This window comes from Lepus europaeus, chromosome 9, assembly GCF_033115175.1.
Source record: "Lepus europaeus isolate LE1 chromosome 9, mLepTim1.pri, whole genome shotgun sequence".
Classification (NCBI taxonomy): Eukaryota; Metazoa; Chordata; class Mammalia; order Lagomorpha; family Leporidae; genus Lepus; species Lepus europaeus.
Genome location: NC_084835.1, coordinates 34,257,437 through 34,271,929, shown reverse-complemented (window position 1 = coordinate 34,271,929; position 14,493 = coordinate 34,257,437). Strand labels below are relative to the sequence as shown.

Here is a 14,493-nt window from a genome sequence, read left to right as displayed (position 1 = left end):
AAAGAAGAGGCTATGGAAAAAGACTTGTTAAATTCAAACAAAGGAAAAGGAAAAACAAAGCAACTAAAGCAGGGAGTTAGGCACAGTAATGATGTCTTTCACATTGGTTTACAAATTGTTAGGAATTTAAAGCAGTCCTTTCAAACTGATGAAGCAATGAGACAGAGTCGACAGATTTGGGTAAGGATTAGTGAATCTGTACCAAGCATATAAAATTTGTTAAATTTTATTTTGGAAAGTATGTGCATTAGGCACTTGTTTGATCTTTCAGTGGCTAAGGAAAAGTCCTCAAATTAAGAAATCAACACCATAGAGATTTTTTTGTGTAACTGTAGTGCTATAAAATCGAACATGATTAACAAAAAGATAGCAGAGAACATTGCATATGTCTAGAAATGAAAAGGCACACTATGAAATAACTCTCAGGTTAAATAGGAAATGATGGCAAGAATAGCGAAATTTTGGAGCTGGTAATAAAAGCACAGTAGGTGAGAGATACTGAAGCAATAGGTAGCTTTTGTTCCTTGAGAGAAAAACACAAAGTCTGAAACCCTGTAAGTCAATGTTCGATTCACGTAACGAGAAAGAGCAGCACGGTGAATCTGAAGAAATAAGAAAAAAAATCAGAGGAGAGGTATGAAAGTATAGATCAATATGAAATAAAAATTGTGAATAAAAACCAAAGAACCAAAATGAATTCTTCGAGAAACTTCAGAGATCTAATAAAAATCTTGAATGACAGATGAGGAAAAATTATGTCTATTTATATTGTTGTAAGCAAATTTCATACAGGTAAGGGAAATAGTTATATTTCTTATCTACTGAAAAGAATATGATGCATTTACCAGTAAACTGAATGTTTGTATAGAAAGGATATATGTATAGGATATAAAAAGGGAATAAAAGTGAATCAGAAAACATTAAATAAATTGTAATAGTTCTACATATCACAAACTGACAACAAGTATCAAGACAGGGCTATCTACTTTCATCACTCTTAGTCAATATAATCCTGGAAGTTTAGTGAGAATAATTTGGGGTGAGAAAGAAATAAAGAGGATCAGGGTTTGAAAAGAGAAAGTAAAATTACCCATGTTTGCAGATAATGTGATGTTGTACATGGAAAAACACACACATCCCACTTAAAGAGCTTTTAAAAATGGTAACCAATTCAGTAAAGCTGCTGGTTACAAGATAAACATAAAAGTGGCTTTTTTATGTGCTAATCATGGACTCATGGAAAGAGAAATCAAGGAAGAAATTTCAATCACAATAGTCACAAAAAAATCAAATATTTAGGTATAAAGTTAACCATAGAAGTCAAAGATCTCTATAACAAAAATTATCAAATATTGATGAAAGAAATCATCAAGGACACAAGATTGAACTAATCAGTATCATTGAAATGTCTGTATTATATAAAATAATTAGAGATTGCTAGAGCCATCCTGAATGAGAAAAATCAAGCTGGAGCCATCACAGTACCTGACTTCAACACATACTGCAAAGCTATAATAATCAAAATAGCATGGTACTGGCGTAAAAAATGGTACATGGATCAATGAAACAGAATAACCCAGAAATTAATCCACATACATAAAACAATTGATTTTTGACACAAGTGCTCAGACCATACGGTAGAACAAGGATAAAGTCTTTAACAACTGGTGCTGGCAAAACTGGATGTATATATGTAGAAGCATAAAGTTAGATCCATACCTCTCACCATATACAAAAATCAACTCAACATGGATCAAAGACTTAAGCTTAAGACCTGAGACCATGAAGTTGCTGGAAGCAAATGTAGGGGAAACACTCCAAGACATTGGTGTAGGGATGACTTCTTAGAGAAGACCGCAAAAGCACAGATAATGAAAGCAGAACTAAACAAATGGAAGTTTTTTCACAGCAAAGGACAGAATGGGAAAAAAATATTCTATTCGAAAATCACCTGACAAAGTGTTATTATCACAAGTATGTCAGCAACTTAATAGAAAAAAAAAAACTAATCCAGTTGAGAAATGGGCAAAGAACTTCAGTAGACAGTTTTCAAAAAAAGAAAATGCCAGTGGCCAACAAATATATGGAAAAGCACTCAACATACTAGCCATCGGGAAATACAAATCCAAACCACAGTAAAGTATCACTTCACCCCTCTCAGAATGGGTAAAATTCCAGAAACAGAAACAAATGCTGGCAAGGATGTGGAGAAAGGGGAACAGTTGTACACTGTTGGTGGAAATGTAAATTCCTGCAGCCAGTGAGAAACAATATGAATTTTTTAAAAAGATTTATCAGGTTCTATTTGCCTCTAAATCAGAAAACTTAATTGTAGCTTAGACAGCACCTTTCTTAGCTCCTCTAACAATGACTCTGTCCTTTGTTCTAGACCCTGTCTAGCGCACTTGGGCCTCATTCCTTTGTAATCATAACCTCTACCACCAATGGCTCTACTCCCAACCTGTGTGTACTGATGATCCTCTTCCCCACTTAATGCTGTATAATTGTTCAAACCTGGTAAATGCCACTCTTAGGATCATTGGTTACTATCCTCACTCTGTCTTTTATGACCTTGTCTAAATATGATCAGAGTCGGCGAACTTGGAAGGCTTCCATAGCCTTGGCAACTCATGACAACAGCCTAGGGTGGTTACTGGCGCCATAAACTAGAGTGTCAATTTGTTGGGTAAACAACAGGAGTCACTGTGAATTTGCTCCTCATGTGGGATCTCTGTCCTTAATGTGCTATACATTTTGATTTAATGCTGTAACTAGTACTCAAACAGTATGTTTCACTTTGTGTTTCTATGTGGGTGCAAACTGTTGAAATCTTTATACTAAATTGATCTTCTGTATATAAAGAGAATTGAAAATGAATCTTGATGCAAATGGAAGGGGAGAGGGAGCGGGAGAGGGGAGGGTTGCAGGTGGGAGGGAAGTTATGGGAGGGGGAAGCCATTGTAATCCATAAGCTGTACACTGGAAATTTATATTCATTAAATAAAAGTTAAAAAAAAAAGATTTGAGAGCGTTACACACAGAGAGGGAGGGAGGGAGGGAGGGAGGGAGGGAGAGAGAGAGAGAGAGAGAGAGAGAGAGAGAGGTGTCTTCCATTCTCTGGTTTACTCCCCAGATGGCTTCAGCAGCTGGAGCTCAGCTGATGTTGAGCCAGGAGCTTCTTCCAGGTCTCCCACACAGGTGCAGGGGCCCAAAGACTTGGGGCCATCTTTTACTGCTTCCCCAGGCCATAGCAGAGAGCTGGATTGGAGGTGGAGCAGCCGGGTCTGGAACTGGCACCCATATGAGATGCTGGCACTGTAGGTGGTTGCTGTACGCACTTTGCCACAGCGCTAGCCCCTGAATATTTTTTAAACAACTAGAAATAGGCCGACGCCACGGCTCACTAGGTTAATCCTCCGCCTGCGGCGCTGGCACCCGGGGTTCCAGTCCCAGTCAGGGCACCAGATTCTGTCCTGGTTGCTCCTCTTCCAGACCAGCTCTCTGCTGTGGCCCTGGAGGGCAGTGGAGGATGACCCGAGTCCTTGGGCCCTGCACCCGCATGGGAAACCAGGGGGAAGCACCTGGTTCCTGGCTTTGGATTGGTGTAGCACCGGCCATAGCAGTCACTTGGGAGGTGAACCAATGGAAAAAGGAAGACCTTTGTCTTACTCTTTCTCTCTCACTAACTCTGCCTGTCAAAATAATAAATAAATAAATAAATAAATAAACAAACAAACCAACTTAGAAATAGGACTGGCCATATGATGAAGCAATCCCATTACTGGGTATATACCTAGAGACTTGAGTATAATGAATCAAAGAGATATCTGCATCACCATGTTTGTAGCAGCACTGTTCACAACAGCCAAAATTTGGAATCAGCTAAGGTGTCCGTCAGATGAATGGATAAAGAAAATGTGTGTATTACAGAATATTAAGCTATAAATGTGTGTGTATTATAGATATTAATCAGCTATAAAATAGAATGAAATTCTACCATTTGTACCAAAATGGACACAGCTAGAGGACATGTAGAATGAAATAAACTGGACCCAAAAAGACAAATACGGGATGTTCTCGCTTACATGGGGGAGCTGAAAATTTACAAAACAAGCCAAATATGAGAAAAAAGTCAGTATCAGTATTGTTGCAAATATAATTTTATAAAACCTTGTTTTGTACCTTTGTGAAACCAATGGTTAAGAAAGCTACACTATAATTTTATTTATTTATTTTTCTCATTTAATAAATGTAAATTTCTAAGGTACAGCTTTTGGATTACAGTAGCTTCCCCCCACCCCCATAACTTCCCTCCTAGCCACAACCCTCCCATTTCCTGCTCCCTCTCCCTTTCAAGATTCATTTTCAATTATCTTTATATACAGAACATCAATTTAGTATATATTAAGTAAAGATTTCAACAGTTTGCACCCGCACAGAAATGGAAAGGATACACTATAATTTTAATGATCTGTGATCACTTTAAAAGTTATTGTACATGTGTGAAGTGACAACTTTTCTGTTAATTTATAGCTGGTCTATATTCCCATTAAACTACAGCCTGTTTTCCTCTTTACTTCTTAAACTTCTTATTAGGTGAAGTATTAAGTCCTTTTACTATAATAAAAACTTAATATGTTATCTCACAAGCAAAAAAAAGATAGGAAAAAATAGGAGGTCAAGATATATAGAGAGAATAGCATTATGTTCTTAGAATTGTATCTACAAATCATATTGAATATTAAAAGGTAATCGAAAGGCTGGCGCCGTGGCATAACAGGCTAATCCTCCACCTCGTGGCGCCGGCACACCGGGTTCTAGACCCGGTCGGGGCGCCAGATTCTATCCTGGTTGCCCCTCTTCCAGGCCAGCTCTCTGCTATGGCCCGGGAAGGCAGTGGAGGATGGTCCAAGTCCTTGGGCCCTGCACCCGCATGGGAGACCAGGAGAAGCACTTGGCTCCTGGCTTCGGATCAGGGCAATGCGCCAGCCGCAGCGGCCATTGGAGGGTGAACCAACGGCAAAGGGAAGACCTTTCTCTCTGTCTCTCTCTCTCTCACTATCCACTCAGCCTGTCAAAAAAAAAAAAAAAAAAAAAGTAATCGAAAGTCAAAATAAAAATGTGTAAAACATGCATTTTGGGGTGACTGTATTCCATGTTGCTGTGCCTGGGATAGTCTTGCCTCCACTGCAAATCCAACTTCAGGTTAATGTGCAACATGTGTGGCCACATACTGATGGCTTGAGTACTTGGGTCTCTGCCACCTGCAGAGCTGCTTTCCCAGGCTCTGCCTAGGCTTTTGCATTCAGGTAGTGAAGCAGTGGTTGCAAGTTCTCTATTTCACTGCCTTTCAAATAAAATATGCAATTAAAAATAAAAACTGGACTACTTAACAAACCTGAGTAGAAATTTTTTTTTGCTTGATAAAAACTTTCTACATTGTTCTTAATGAAAAACAGACAAAAGAAAAATGAATTTTTTAAAAGATTTATTTATTTGAAAGTCAGTTACACAGAAGAGAGGCAGAGAGAGAGAGAGAGAGAGAGAGAGAGAGGTCATCCATCCGATGGTTCACTCCTGAATTGGCCGCAACACCCGGAGCTGCGCCAATCTGAAGGCAGGAGCCAGGAGCCTCTTCCGGGTCTCCCACGTGGGTACAGGGGCCCAAGGACTTGGGCCATCCTCTATTGCCCTCCCAGGCCATAGCATGACATGTTACATTTAAGGTAATAAACAAGAAAAGGATGCCTGAATTACTTGGACTTCTCAAACACATTAACAGATAACTGACCAGTGCTGTAAGACAAACAAAAAGAAATGAGAGACACAACTTATTATTTCCAAGTGAACTAATTTGTGTATAAAACAAAAGAGAAATAGCAGAATCTAGGAGCAGTTTGAGAGTTCAGCTCTGTTGCCAGCTAGAAGAGTAGCATTCAAAAATCAATAGCCTTCTTCTGTATCAGGAATAACCAATTACAAAGTATGATAATAAGATACCACTTATAGTGGTGACATAAACTAAAAGCTATCTAGGAATAAATTTAAGGCAGAATACATAAAACGTATGAGGAAAAATTAAAGCTCTGTTATAAGAGTTTTATTGTGGCATTAAAGATCATAAATGCTGGGTTCATAAATGCTTCATTGAATATTGTGAAGTTGTCACATTAAAATTTAAATTCAATCCAATCAGCATCTAAGCAAGAATACTTGTGGAAGGAGCAGAGTTGAATTTAAAATTTATATAAAAGAGTAAGAAAAAAATGTTTACTGAATAAGGCATTAACAATAGATAGCAGGAGTCTGTTAACTACAGCCCACAAGTTAAATCCAGCCCACTACCATTGTGTAAATAAAGATTTTTAGGATGTAGTCATGCCCATTCACTTAAAGTATATGGCTACCTTCATGCTCTGATGGCAGAGTAGAGTATTCACCATAGAGATGCTGTGCCCTGGAATATCTGTCCCTTTTCAGAAAAAAAATGAGATTTTGTAATTAGCACTTATTGTGGCACCAGAATAGCAGAGTCCAGATTGACTGTGTGTATATGCAAGTTGGTATAACTACCCCCAGGAATCAGTACTAGGAAATTTAGTTTAAAAAGAAAAATGAAGCTATTTTTGCACTTAATAAAGCTTCAAGTAGAATAAGTACCCAGGCATTACAAGGTGATAGAATACCATATAGGGGGCTGGCACTGTGGCACAGCAGGTTAATGCCCTGACCTGAAGTGCCGGCATCCCATATGGGTGCCAGTTCTAGTCCTGGCTGCTCCACTTCTGATCCAGCTCTCTGCTGTGGCCTGGGAAAGCAGTAGAAGATGACCCAAGTCCTTGGGATCCTGCACCTACGTGGGAGACCCGGAAGAAGCTCCTAGCTCCTGGCTTTGGATCAGCACAGCTCAGCTATTATGGCCAGTTGAGGAGTGAACCATTGGATAGAAGACCTCTCTCTCTCTCTACTTCTCCTCTCTCTGTGTAACTCTAACTTTCAAATAAATAAATAAACCTTGGGGAAAAAAAAGAATACCATATACGACTTTATTTTTGCAACCTTATGGAAGATGATTTATTATATAAGATTAACAGAACACAAACTATAATGGATAATTGATGAATTTGAATATACCAAGCTGAAGGCTTTTATTCCAATGGAGGGAACAGTAGCTTAATAGATGGTAAAAATGACTGTCATGTTTAATAGGTCATAATCAATATTTAGGATATGCATGGGATACTCGGATTTGATCATTGGTTCTAAGTTACCTAGACAGCTTATAAGTACCCAGATTGTTGGGTCCCAGTTTCAAGTTCAGTAGGTCTGGTTGAGCTTGGGAATTTACATTTCTAGTAAATTTATAATTGACATTGATAATACTTGTCAAGGAGCCACATCTCGGAGAATCCTTGAGGTAGATGATTTTTGACATCTGTACCATCAAGGCAATCTTTCCCATCCTATTGCTTTAGCATGTGACATGTGTCAAGTTCTGGCTAAGTGGGTTTACCTGCTGGAGATGTCATTTGCATAGTTATATGTGTTTTGCAGCACTAAGAATATCTGAGTCATTGAGAGTGCATTCTTGAGTCTTTTTTTTAAAGAAAACTATTTAATAAATATGAATTATAAGATAGTTGAATAGTTGGTCTGTGTTTATCACATGAGTATTGAATTATCCCTGGAATACAAAAATGAAGTTTTTTCTCTGGAGGTATGTGGTGCTTTAATCATTCACAAAATAACTTTGCCATGTTCAGGTATCTACCAGATGGAAAAGCATCTTTGATGTAGGGTACATTTAGCTCACTCTAGCTGCCAGGTATAAAATCCCACTTGAATCCCCAAGTTCTCCATAATTATCCTTCCTCTGAAAGGGGCTGTGTCTACCTTATTGGTTCCATGTCAGCTAGGTATTGGTTTTGTCTATAATTTGTCCCTTTTCTCTTATTTTTCATATTTAATTTTGGTAATTCTATTAGAATAGTTGTTGGAGAGCTCAGATGATTTTGTAATCGTAGGCAAGGTCAGACAGTGTTTGGACATGTTCTCAATTGCTGCTATGTAAACAAAGATTAAACCATTTGACAGAAGTGTTGAAGATTTCAGAGATTTATAGTCAATACGGAAGAATGAAAATTTTCAGCTTTGCACAGATCATGAAAAATAGGGGTTAAAATAAGCACCTGACAAATGTGGGATTGTGGGTTTGAGTTAAGGTGGCAAACTCAAGTGCTGAAGAATGTAACAGGAAGGACTCTTCAGTTTTATTTATTTATTTATATATTTATTTGAGAAACAGAGAGCTCCTCTCTATTGGTTGCATCTCCAGTACCCACAGATGTGTAGTATTTGACCAACTCAAACCTGGGAGCCAAGAATTGAATTCAGGTCTCCCCTGTGGGTGGCAGGAAACCAATTAGGCTATCATCAGTGCTTTCAAAGGTCTGTGTTAGTAGGAAACCTGAGTCAAGAGCCAGAGATGGAGCTTGAACCCAGACACTCCAATGTGAGATCTGAGAATCTTGAGTCTTTCCTAGGCCAAATGCTTGCTCCAGGAAGATAGCTTTTGTTGTGCACATGCACACTTCTGCTTATAAACGAACTCAGCTAAAAGCAGTATACATAGGGAGAATTAAATATCTAAGAAAGGCATAACCAGAATGTATCTTAGTGTACTTGATGGGGAACAGTTTATTTTAACTTCATATGAAAGGGGGAAATAGACAAGGAGAGATCTTCCATCCTCAGATTCACTCTCCAAATGCCAGTGATAGTCCAGCTGGACTAGGCCAAAGCCAAGAGCCTGGAAGTGAGTTAGGTGGTAGGGACCAAGTACTTAAGCCATCTCCTGCTGCGTCTCAGGGTGTGGATGAACAGGAAGCTGGAAGTAGGCATCTTAAGTGGTGTCTTAATTGCTGAGCCAAGTGTTAGTGGATGGGGAACAGTTTAAATGGCGTCTTCTTGGCAACTAAGAATCTGTAATGATGGCATTTGCTTTCTTAATGGAGTTTTAATAAATTTTTAGAGACTTAGAGACTGAGGGCTCCTGCCTGCTAGTTCACTCTCAAAATGCCTGAAACAGGTGGGTCAGGGACCCACCTACTTGAACAATCATGTGCTCACTCCTGTGGTGTGCCTCAGTAGGAAACTATAGTCAGGAGCAGAGCCAGCATTTGAACACAGGTGCTCTGATAGGCCCCAACTGAAGGCCTAACCACATGGCTAAATGCCCACCCGTGAACTGAGTTTCTTACTTGTATTTGATAAATATCCATTTCCTTAAAACTGTCCTTTCTTTTCAGATTGCATCTCTGAGAAAATGTCATTCCGATTCGGTCAGCATCTCATCAAGCCCTCTGTGGTGTTTCTCAAAACAGAACTGTCCTTTGCTCTTGTGAATAGGAAACCTGTGGTACCAGGACGTATCCTTTTCTTTAAGAGATGAAAATTAACCTTTGAATCCACGAAATCAATACAGGATCAGCCTCAAATGTGTGTCCACAAAGGTAAGCAAGGAATCCACCTCTCTTCCCCCTTGATGGAAAGCAGGTAAGGTAGTACTCAAATTTATTCTGAATCCAGTTGGTGGCACCAGTAATATGCTTGATCAATGTTGCAGAACTTCTGAAAGGTTGCTTAGCAACCACGGGTTTGGAGGTGAATTTTTGCTTGAACTTTTCACTACTGTCGCTGTGTAAATAAATAGGGGCTTCAAAAACGGGCCCCATGAATATTGTGGACATGTTTGCAGTTTGTCCATTGTTTATTACTGATACCTTGTGTGGAGGGAGGGGCATTTATAATTGGTTTTGTCTTTTTACTTCTTAGAGATCATTCAGGTTAAAGGGTTTTAATTCAAATATGTCAGTGTATTTACCAAAATGGCTTTTCTCTTGTTTGGATCTAAAATAGCATTTTCTCTTGGGGAGGTGGGGTAGGAAACCCTAGCTTCTGGATTCTTGTACAGTGTCATTGGAAGTAAAATTGTTAAACTTCGATCAGACCATTGAATTGTGGTCTTTCTCCATGTAGACTTGAGTAGGAACTTTATTTTTTGTGTGGTTAGGGGGTAGCAGGAATTTGTATAATGCTCACTCATGATGGTGTGTGTGTGTAAACTTGGAACAGACTCTTCAGAATTTCTTCTTCTGTTTCTCCCCTAACAAGAGGGCAACAAAAGTAAGATTTTGTGTTTTAAGATTATACATGTTTTCCACACTGAGACATGCTTTTGCTTTGTAATCAATTTCTTAGTAATTCTGAATGTACAAATATGCCAAGATGCTTTTTTGAAGTAAGTTCTATTTTTTCAAAGTGCTTGAGAACTTTATGAATAATCTTCCTTCCTAGCCACATAACTACTGTATTTTGGAGAAAAAAAATCCAAGTAAGAAACACATGCACCAGAATATGATAATGATTGTATGATAGATGCTTAAATTCCTTGAATACAAATTGTAGCTAAATAAGTTTTGTTAAATTTATAGACTCACAAGCCAAAACTGGTAAATAATGTTATATAAAAATCTTTCTTCATATTATTTCAAAACCTTCTTTAGAAAAAAGTCAAAATAATCAATATTAGGAAACTCAAATCCTTCTGTTTAAATGAGGTTAAAAAAAATGATTTAGAGGGGATCCATTAGATGGAACAATGATTAAGTGTATCAATTTTGTATTGAATTCTTAGAAAAAGACCTTGAATTTCATAGAATAACAGGAACATTCTATGTTTTGAATTGATTTTGTTCCAAGTTTGTTATGATCTTTTTTTCTTTTAGGAGGTTTCTCTATTTGAAGTAACATGTAAATTCTATTGTCAGAGATTATAGTTTAAATGCCATACTTCTGTAGGTGACAGTTTTGATATCAGTAATGACCCCCTAAAATTTATCCAAAAATGTGGCCCTTAAAGTTCCCCAGAAGTGCCATCTGGGCTGCCATATATGTTACTGGAATTTGGGGTGCCATATGATAACACCATATGTTTATTAATAAATCCCCAATATTAATAAGCCCAAGAGGGTTCTTGCCTAATATTTAGAGAAGAATTCTAAATACTGGCATCAGTAAACGAGGCAGCATGGTACATTTTAGTGAGAAAGATGCATAGGAGAGTGAGAGCTTTATTTAAGAGAGAGAGAGAAATCTTGGTTCATAACGAGTACCAGGAACCAGCCACGTGGAGGAGCATCTAGGCCAGGAAGCCTAGGGCATGTGGCCAGAAGGCCATGTGCCCCGGAGGCACAGGGCTACAGCCACCACCACCACCACCACCCCCTCCCCACCTCACCCCCTGCAAGAGGCCAGGGAAGAAGAGCAGGGCTTTTAACCCACTTCCAAAAAGGTATGGTTAATTAACCTGATTGGCTGGTGGGCACCCAGGTGTGGCCAGGTAGGGGCATGAGGTCACATAGGAGCTGGTCTTCCAGCTCACAAACCTAATCAATTTTAACCTACATGCCTGCCTACTTCATTTTAATTGATTTTAAGTGAAGAACTAAGGGAAACCGGGAAGACAAAAAAAATTTGCGATATCTCAGTTGAGGAACCAAGGTTGTAGAGATACTCTGCTTTTAAAATGGTTAATAATGGAATGAATTTGGCTTTATTATTTTGTTGGTGGTGGTGTCTTGATAGTGAGCACCTTGATATTTCATGATTATGTAAACCAACTCTGAGCGTGAAGTGTAAGACCTAGAGCATACACAGGTTTGAACTCAAGACAGGTAGAAATGTCTGTATGTAGGACAATACCTACCATGAATAATGAGCAGTGAATGGGAAATTGTGTGTGTTCCAAGTTGGGGATGTGTCCAGATCAGTTACCATATCTTGGAGTAAATGCCAAGAATATGGAGACTGTTTGACTAATACGAGCAATCCTCAATTTGAAAGGTAGTAAGAAGGACCTGGCTTTTCTCAAGGCCAAGAACAATGAGAATCAGAACGTTATTGTTGTTATTGTCATCAGTACACTTCCTAAGGTGAACTAACATTTCTAGGGTTTAAAATGGTCTCAGGGCCAGTAGATAATGTATTCAGACAATCTTTTTTTGATGTGATGATTGTGTAACTTTTTATTTTACCTTGCCTTTTGAAACCCTGTTAGCTTACACCTGTGAGAAGCAGCTTAATAAGGTATTCATTTGCTTGCACAGAGCTGTAGTCTTTTGTCCTGAGATTTGGGAATTCAAGCTGCTCTGCCCACTAACATTTCATAAAATAAACAGTGGGATGTCTGGAGTGGGCTTTGATCTGCCGCCCAGCATTCTCTCCTGCTTGTCCCACTGCAGCCCTTTGCAGCAGGTCGTCTAGCATTTTGCATCCTCCCTGCATCTGGGTTTCCCCAGCTCAGCCGGGGCCTGACTCTAAACCACAGCTCGGATCATATCACTCTACTAATCTGTGGCTGACACATCACTAATGTATCTAGTTTTTGAGGATAAAGTCCAAATGCTTTGGCGTACTTGGTAAAAGGCGGGGAAATTATTATTACCTCGGTTCTTTGTCTCACATAGAAGAATTTGCAAGCACACAAGCAGAGGGATTTACAAAGCAAGATTTATTAATGAAGACCTCCAGCAGGAGTGGCAAGAAGCGGGCCTTCTAAGAGAGGAAAAAACCTGAAGAACCCTGTGGCACTGGGGTTTTTAAGTACAATTTTGGGGATGAAACTGTCAGTAAGGTGGGGGGGGGACAAACCCCACAGAAGACCTGATTGACAATTCTTGATCCTGTCTGGCTTGCTCAAGATAAAACAAAACAAAAAAACCATCCAGGAGGGTGGGATAGGTAACTTGCTTTCAAAATACACAGTGAGCTCAGCGGAATGAAATCACCACTCCCTTGTTATTCGCATGGTAAATTGGGAAGCTCCCAAGGAGTGGGCAGGCTGGTACTTCTGACCATGTTAAGGATAACTTTGGGGGAAAGCAAGCATTCTACACAACACATTTCCACTGGGACCACCCAATTAACCCATTCGACTCCTCACACCACTCCCTTCCTCTTGAAGTTATCCCAGTCATTTTCATTTTAATTAAAATGCTTTGATAATTGCCCCACCATCTTCTGCCCTCATTGTCACACTTGGTACTCACCTGTGGATGCATTCAGCCTTTTCTTGGTTGAGTTGACCCTGGATTCCAGGCATGATGCTCCACTGGGCTCCCTGCCTGCCTTGTGTCAGGATTAGGTGCATTTGCGTTTAGCTCTGCCCTGAGTCGATCTTTCCTGCCTGCAGGATCTATCCTTGCAATTTCTTCTTCTCCTCCTCCTCCTCCTCCTCCTCCTCCTCCTCCTCCACCACCACCACCACCACCACCACCACCATCTTGTCTGAATTTAAAGTGTGAAAGTGAAACTATACATCATCAGTGTAGGTATTGTTCAAGGTAATAGAATGGGGGCCAACTGGGTGGGCTGAAACCCTGCCTTCTCCATATTCCCGTCCTCAAAGCCAAGTTTTGTCACCATTTCCCTCTATATGTTCAGGGCCATGCCTGAGCTGTTTATTCCCAACTTTTCCTTCTTGCTTTGCCAGTTAGAATTCTGTGGACAGTTGTATGTTTTTTGGGTAGTGAGTTGATTTAAAAAGCAGTGACTGCATTTGGAGGCAGATGGAAAACACTCCATTTCTTTCTGCGTGTTAATTTGTCAATGGGTGAGACTGCATTCTCAGGGTGGCGTGTTGGCTCCTTGATGTAAAATGGGGCATTTTATGTTGTGTTTTTGATGTGTTCTTCTAAGCGGCGGTTTCCAGGTAGCCTTTGGGAAGTGGTGCCATTCATGAGAGATTTGTAAATGTGATCTTGGAACCTGTGTCCGCTCTCACATTTTGCTGTCCCCCTTCAACCCTTTTTTCTTCCGGCTTGGCTCGCTGAGTTTTCTGTCAGATCAGAGGCTGAAGATGGGCTTTTGAAGCCCGACTGTTTGCTTCATCCTCAAAAGAGCCTCTTCAGGCCCTCCTTGTCCTCACCTAAAGCAAACACTTCTCTTCCTTGCCGATGGTGTTTAAAGCCCGTTCAACGGCTTTGGCCTCTGCATTGCCACACTCGAGAAGAATGTGCCACAATGTCTTTAATCCATTAATTTCATGTTACTAGAAACGGCCTTTTAGACTTCTTTGGTGAGAGAGCAGAATCACGTTGCAGAGCACATTTTCAGTTTCTGCCACGAATGTGTAATTCACCGGCCTCATTCCTGCCCAGCTATTAGTCACGGCTTCAGTGAACCTGAACTGTAAGATTGTCACAAAACACACCAGAGTAAGGGAAAGGACTTTTAGGGGAAAATCCAGCAGACTGGAGGGAAGGGGCGAGGAAGGAAAAAGGGAGAAGGAGAGTGTAACAGAGAGAAGAGAGGAGCTAGTGAGGAGAGGAGAGAGAGAGCAGAAAGGAGCCAAGAGAGAGGGAGAGGAGAGCAGAGAGTGCAGAGAGCAGAGAGACAGCGAGAGGGAGCCACGTGTTCAGGAACAGCTCCTTT

At 40.0% G+C, this 14,493-nt stretch overlaps 1 protein-coding gene across 1 annotated transcript in view; it reads left to right on the top strand.

The window, feature by feature from the left end:
- The window catches only part of FHIT (fragile histidine triad diadenosine triphosphatase), a 1,052,756-nt gene that overhangs the window by 199,081 nt on the left and 839,182 nt on the right, over nt 1–14,493 (top strand). The window contains 1 exon segment of the mRNA XM_062200182.1: nt 9,309–9,428. Coding sequence (XP_062056166.1) covers nt 9,309–9,428 — 120 coding nt within the window.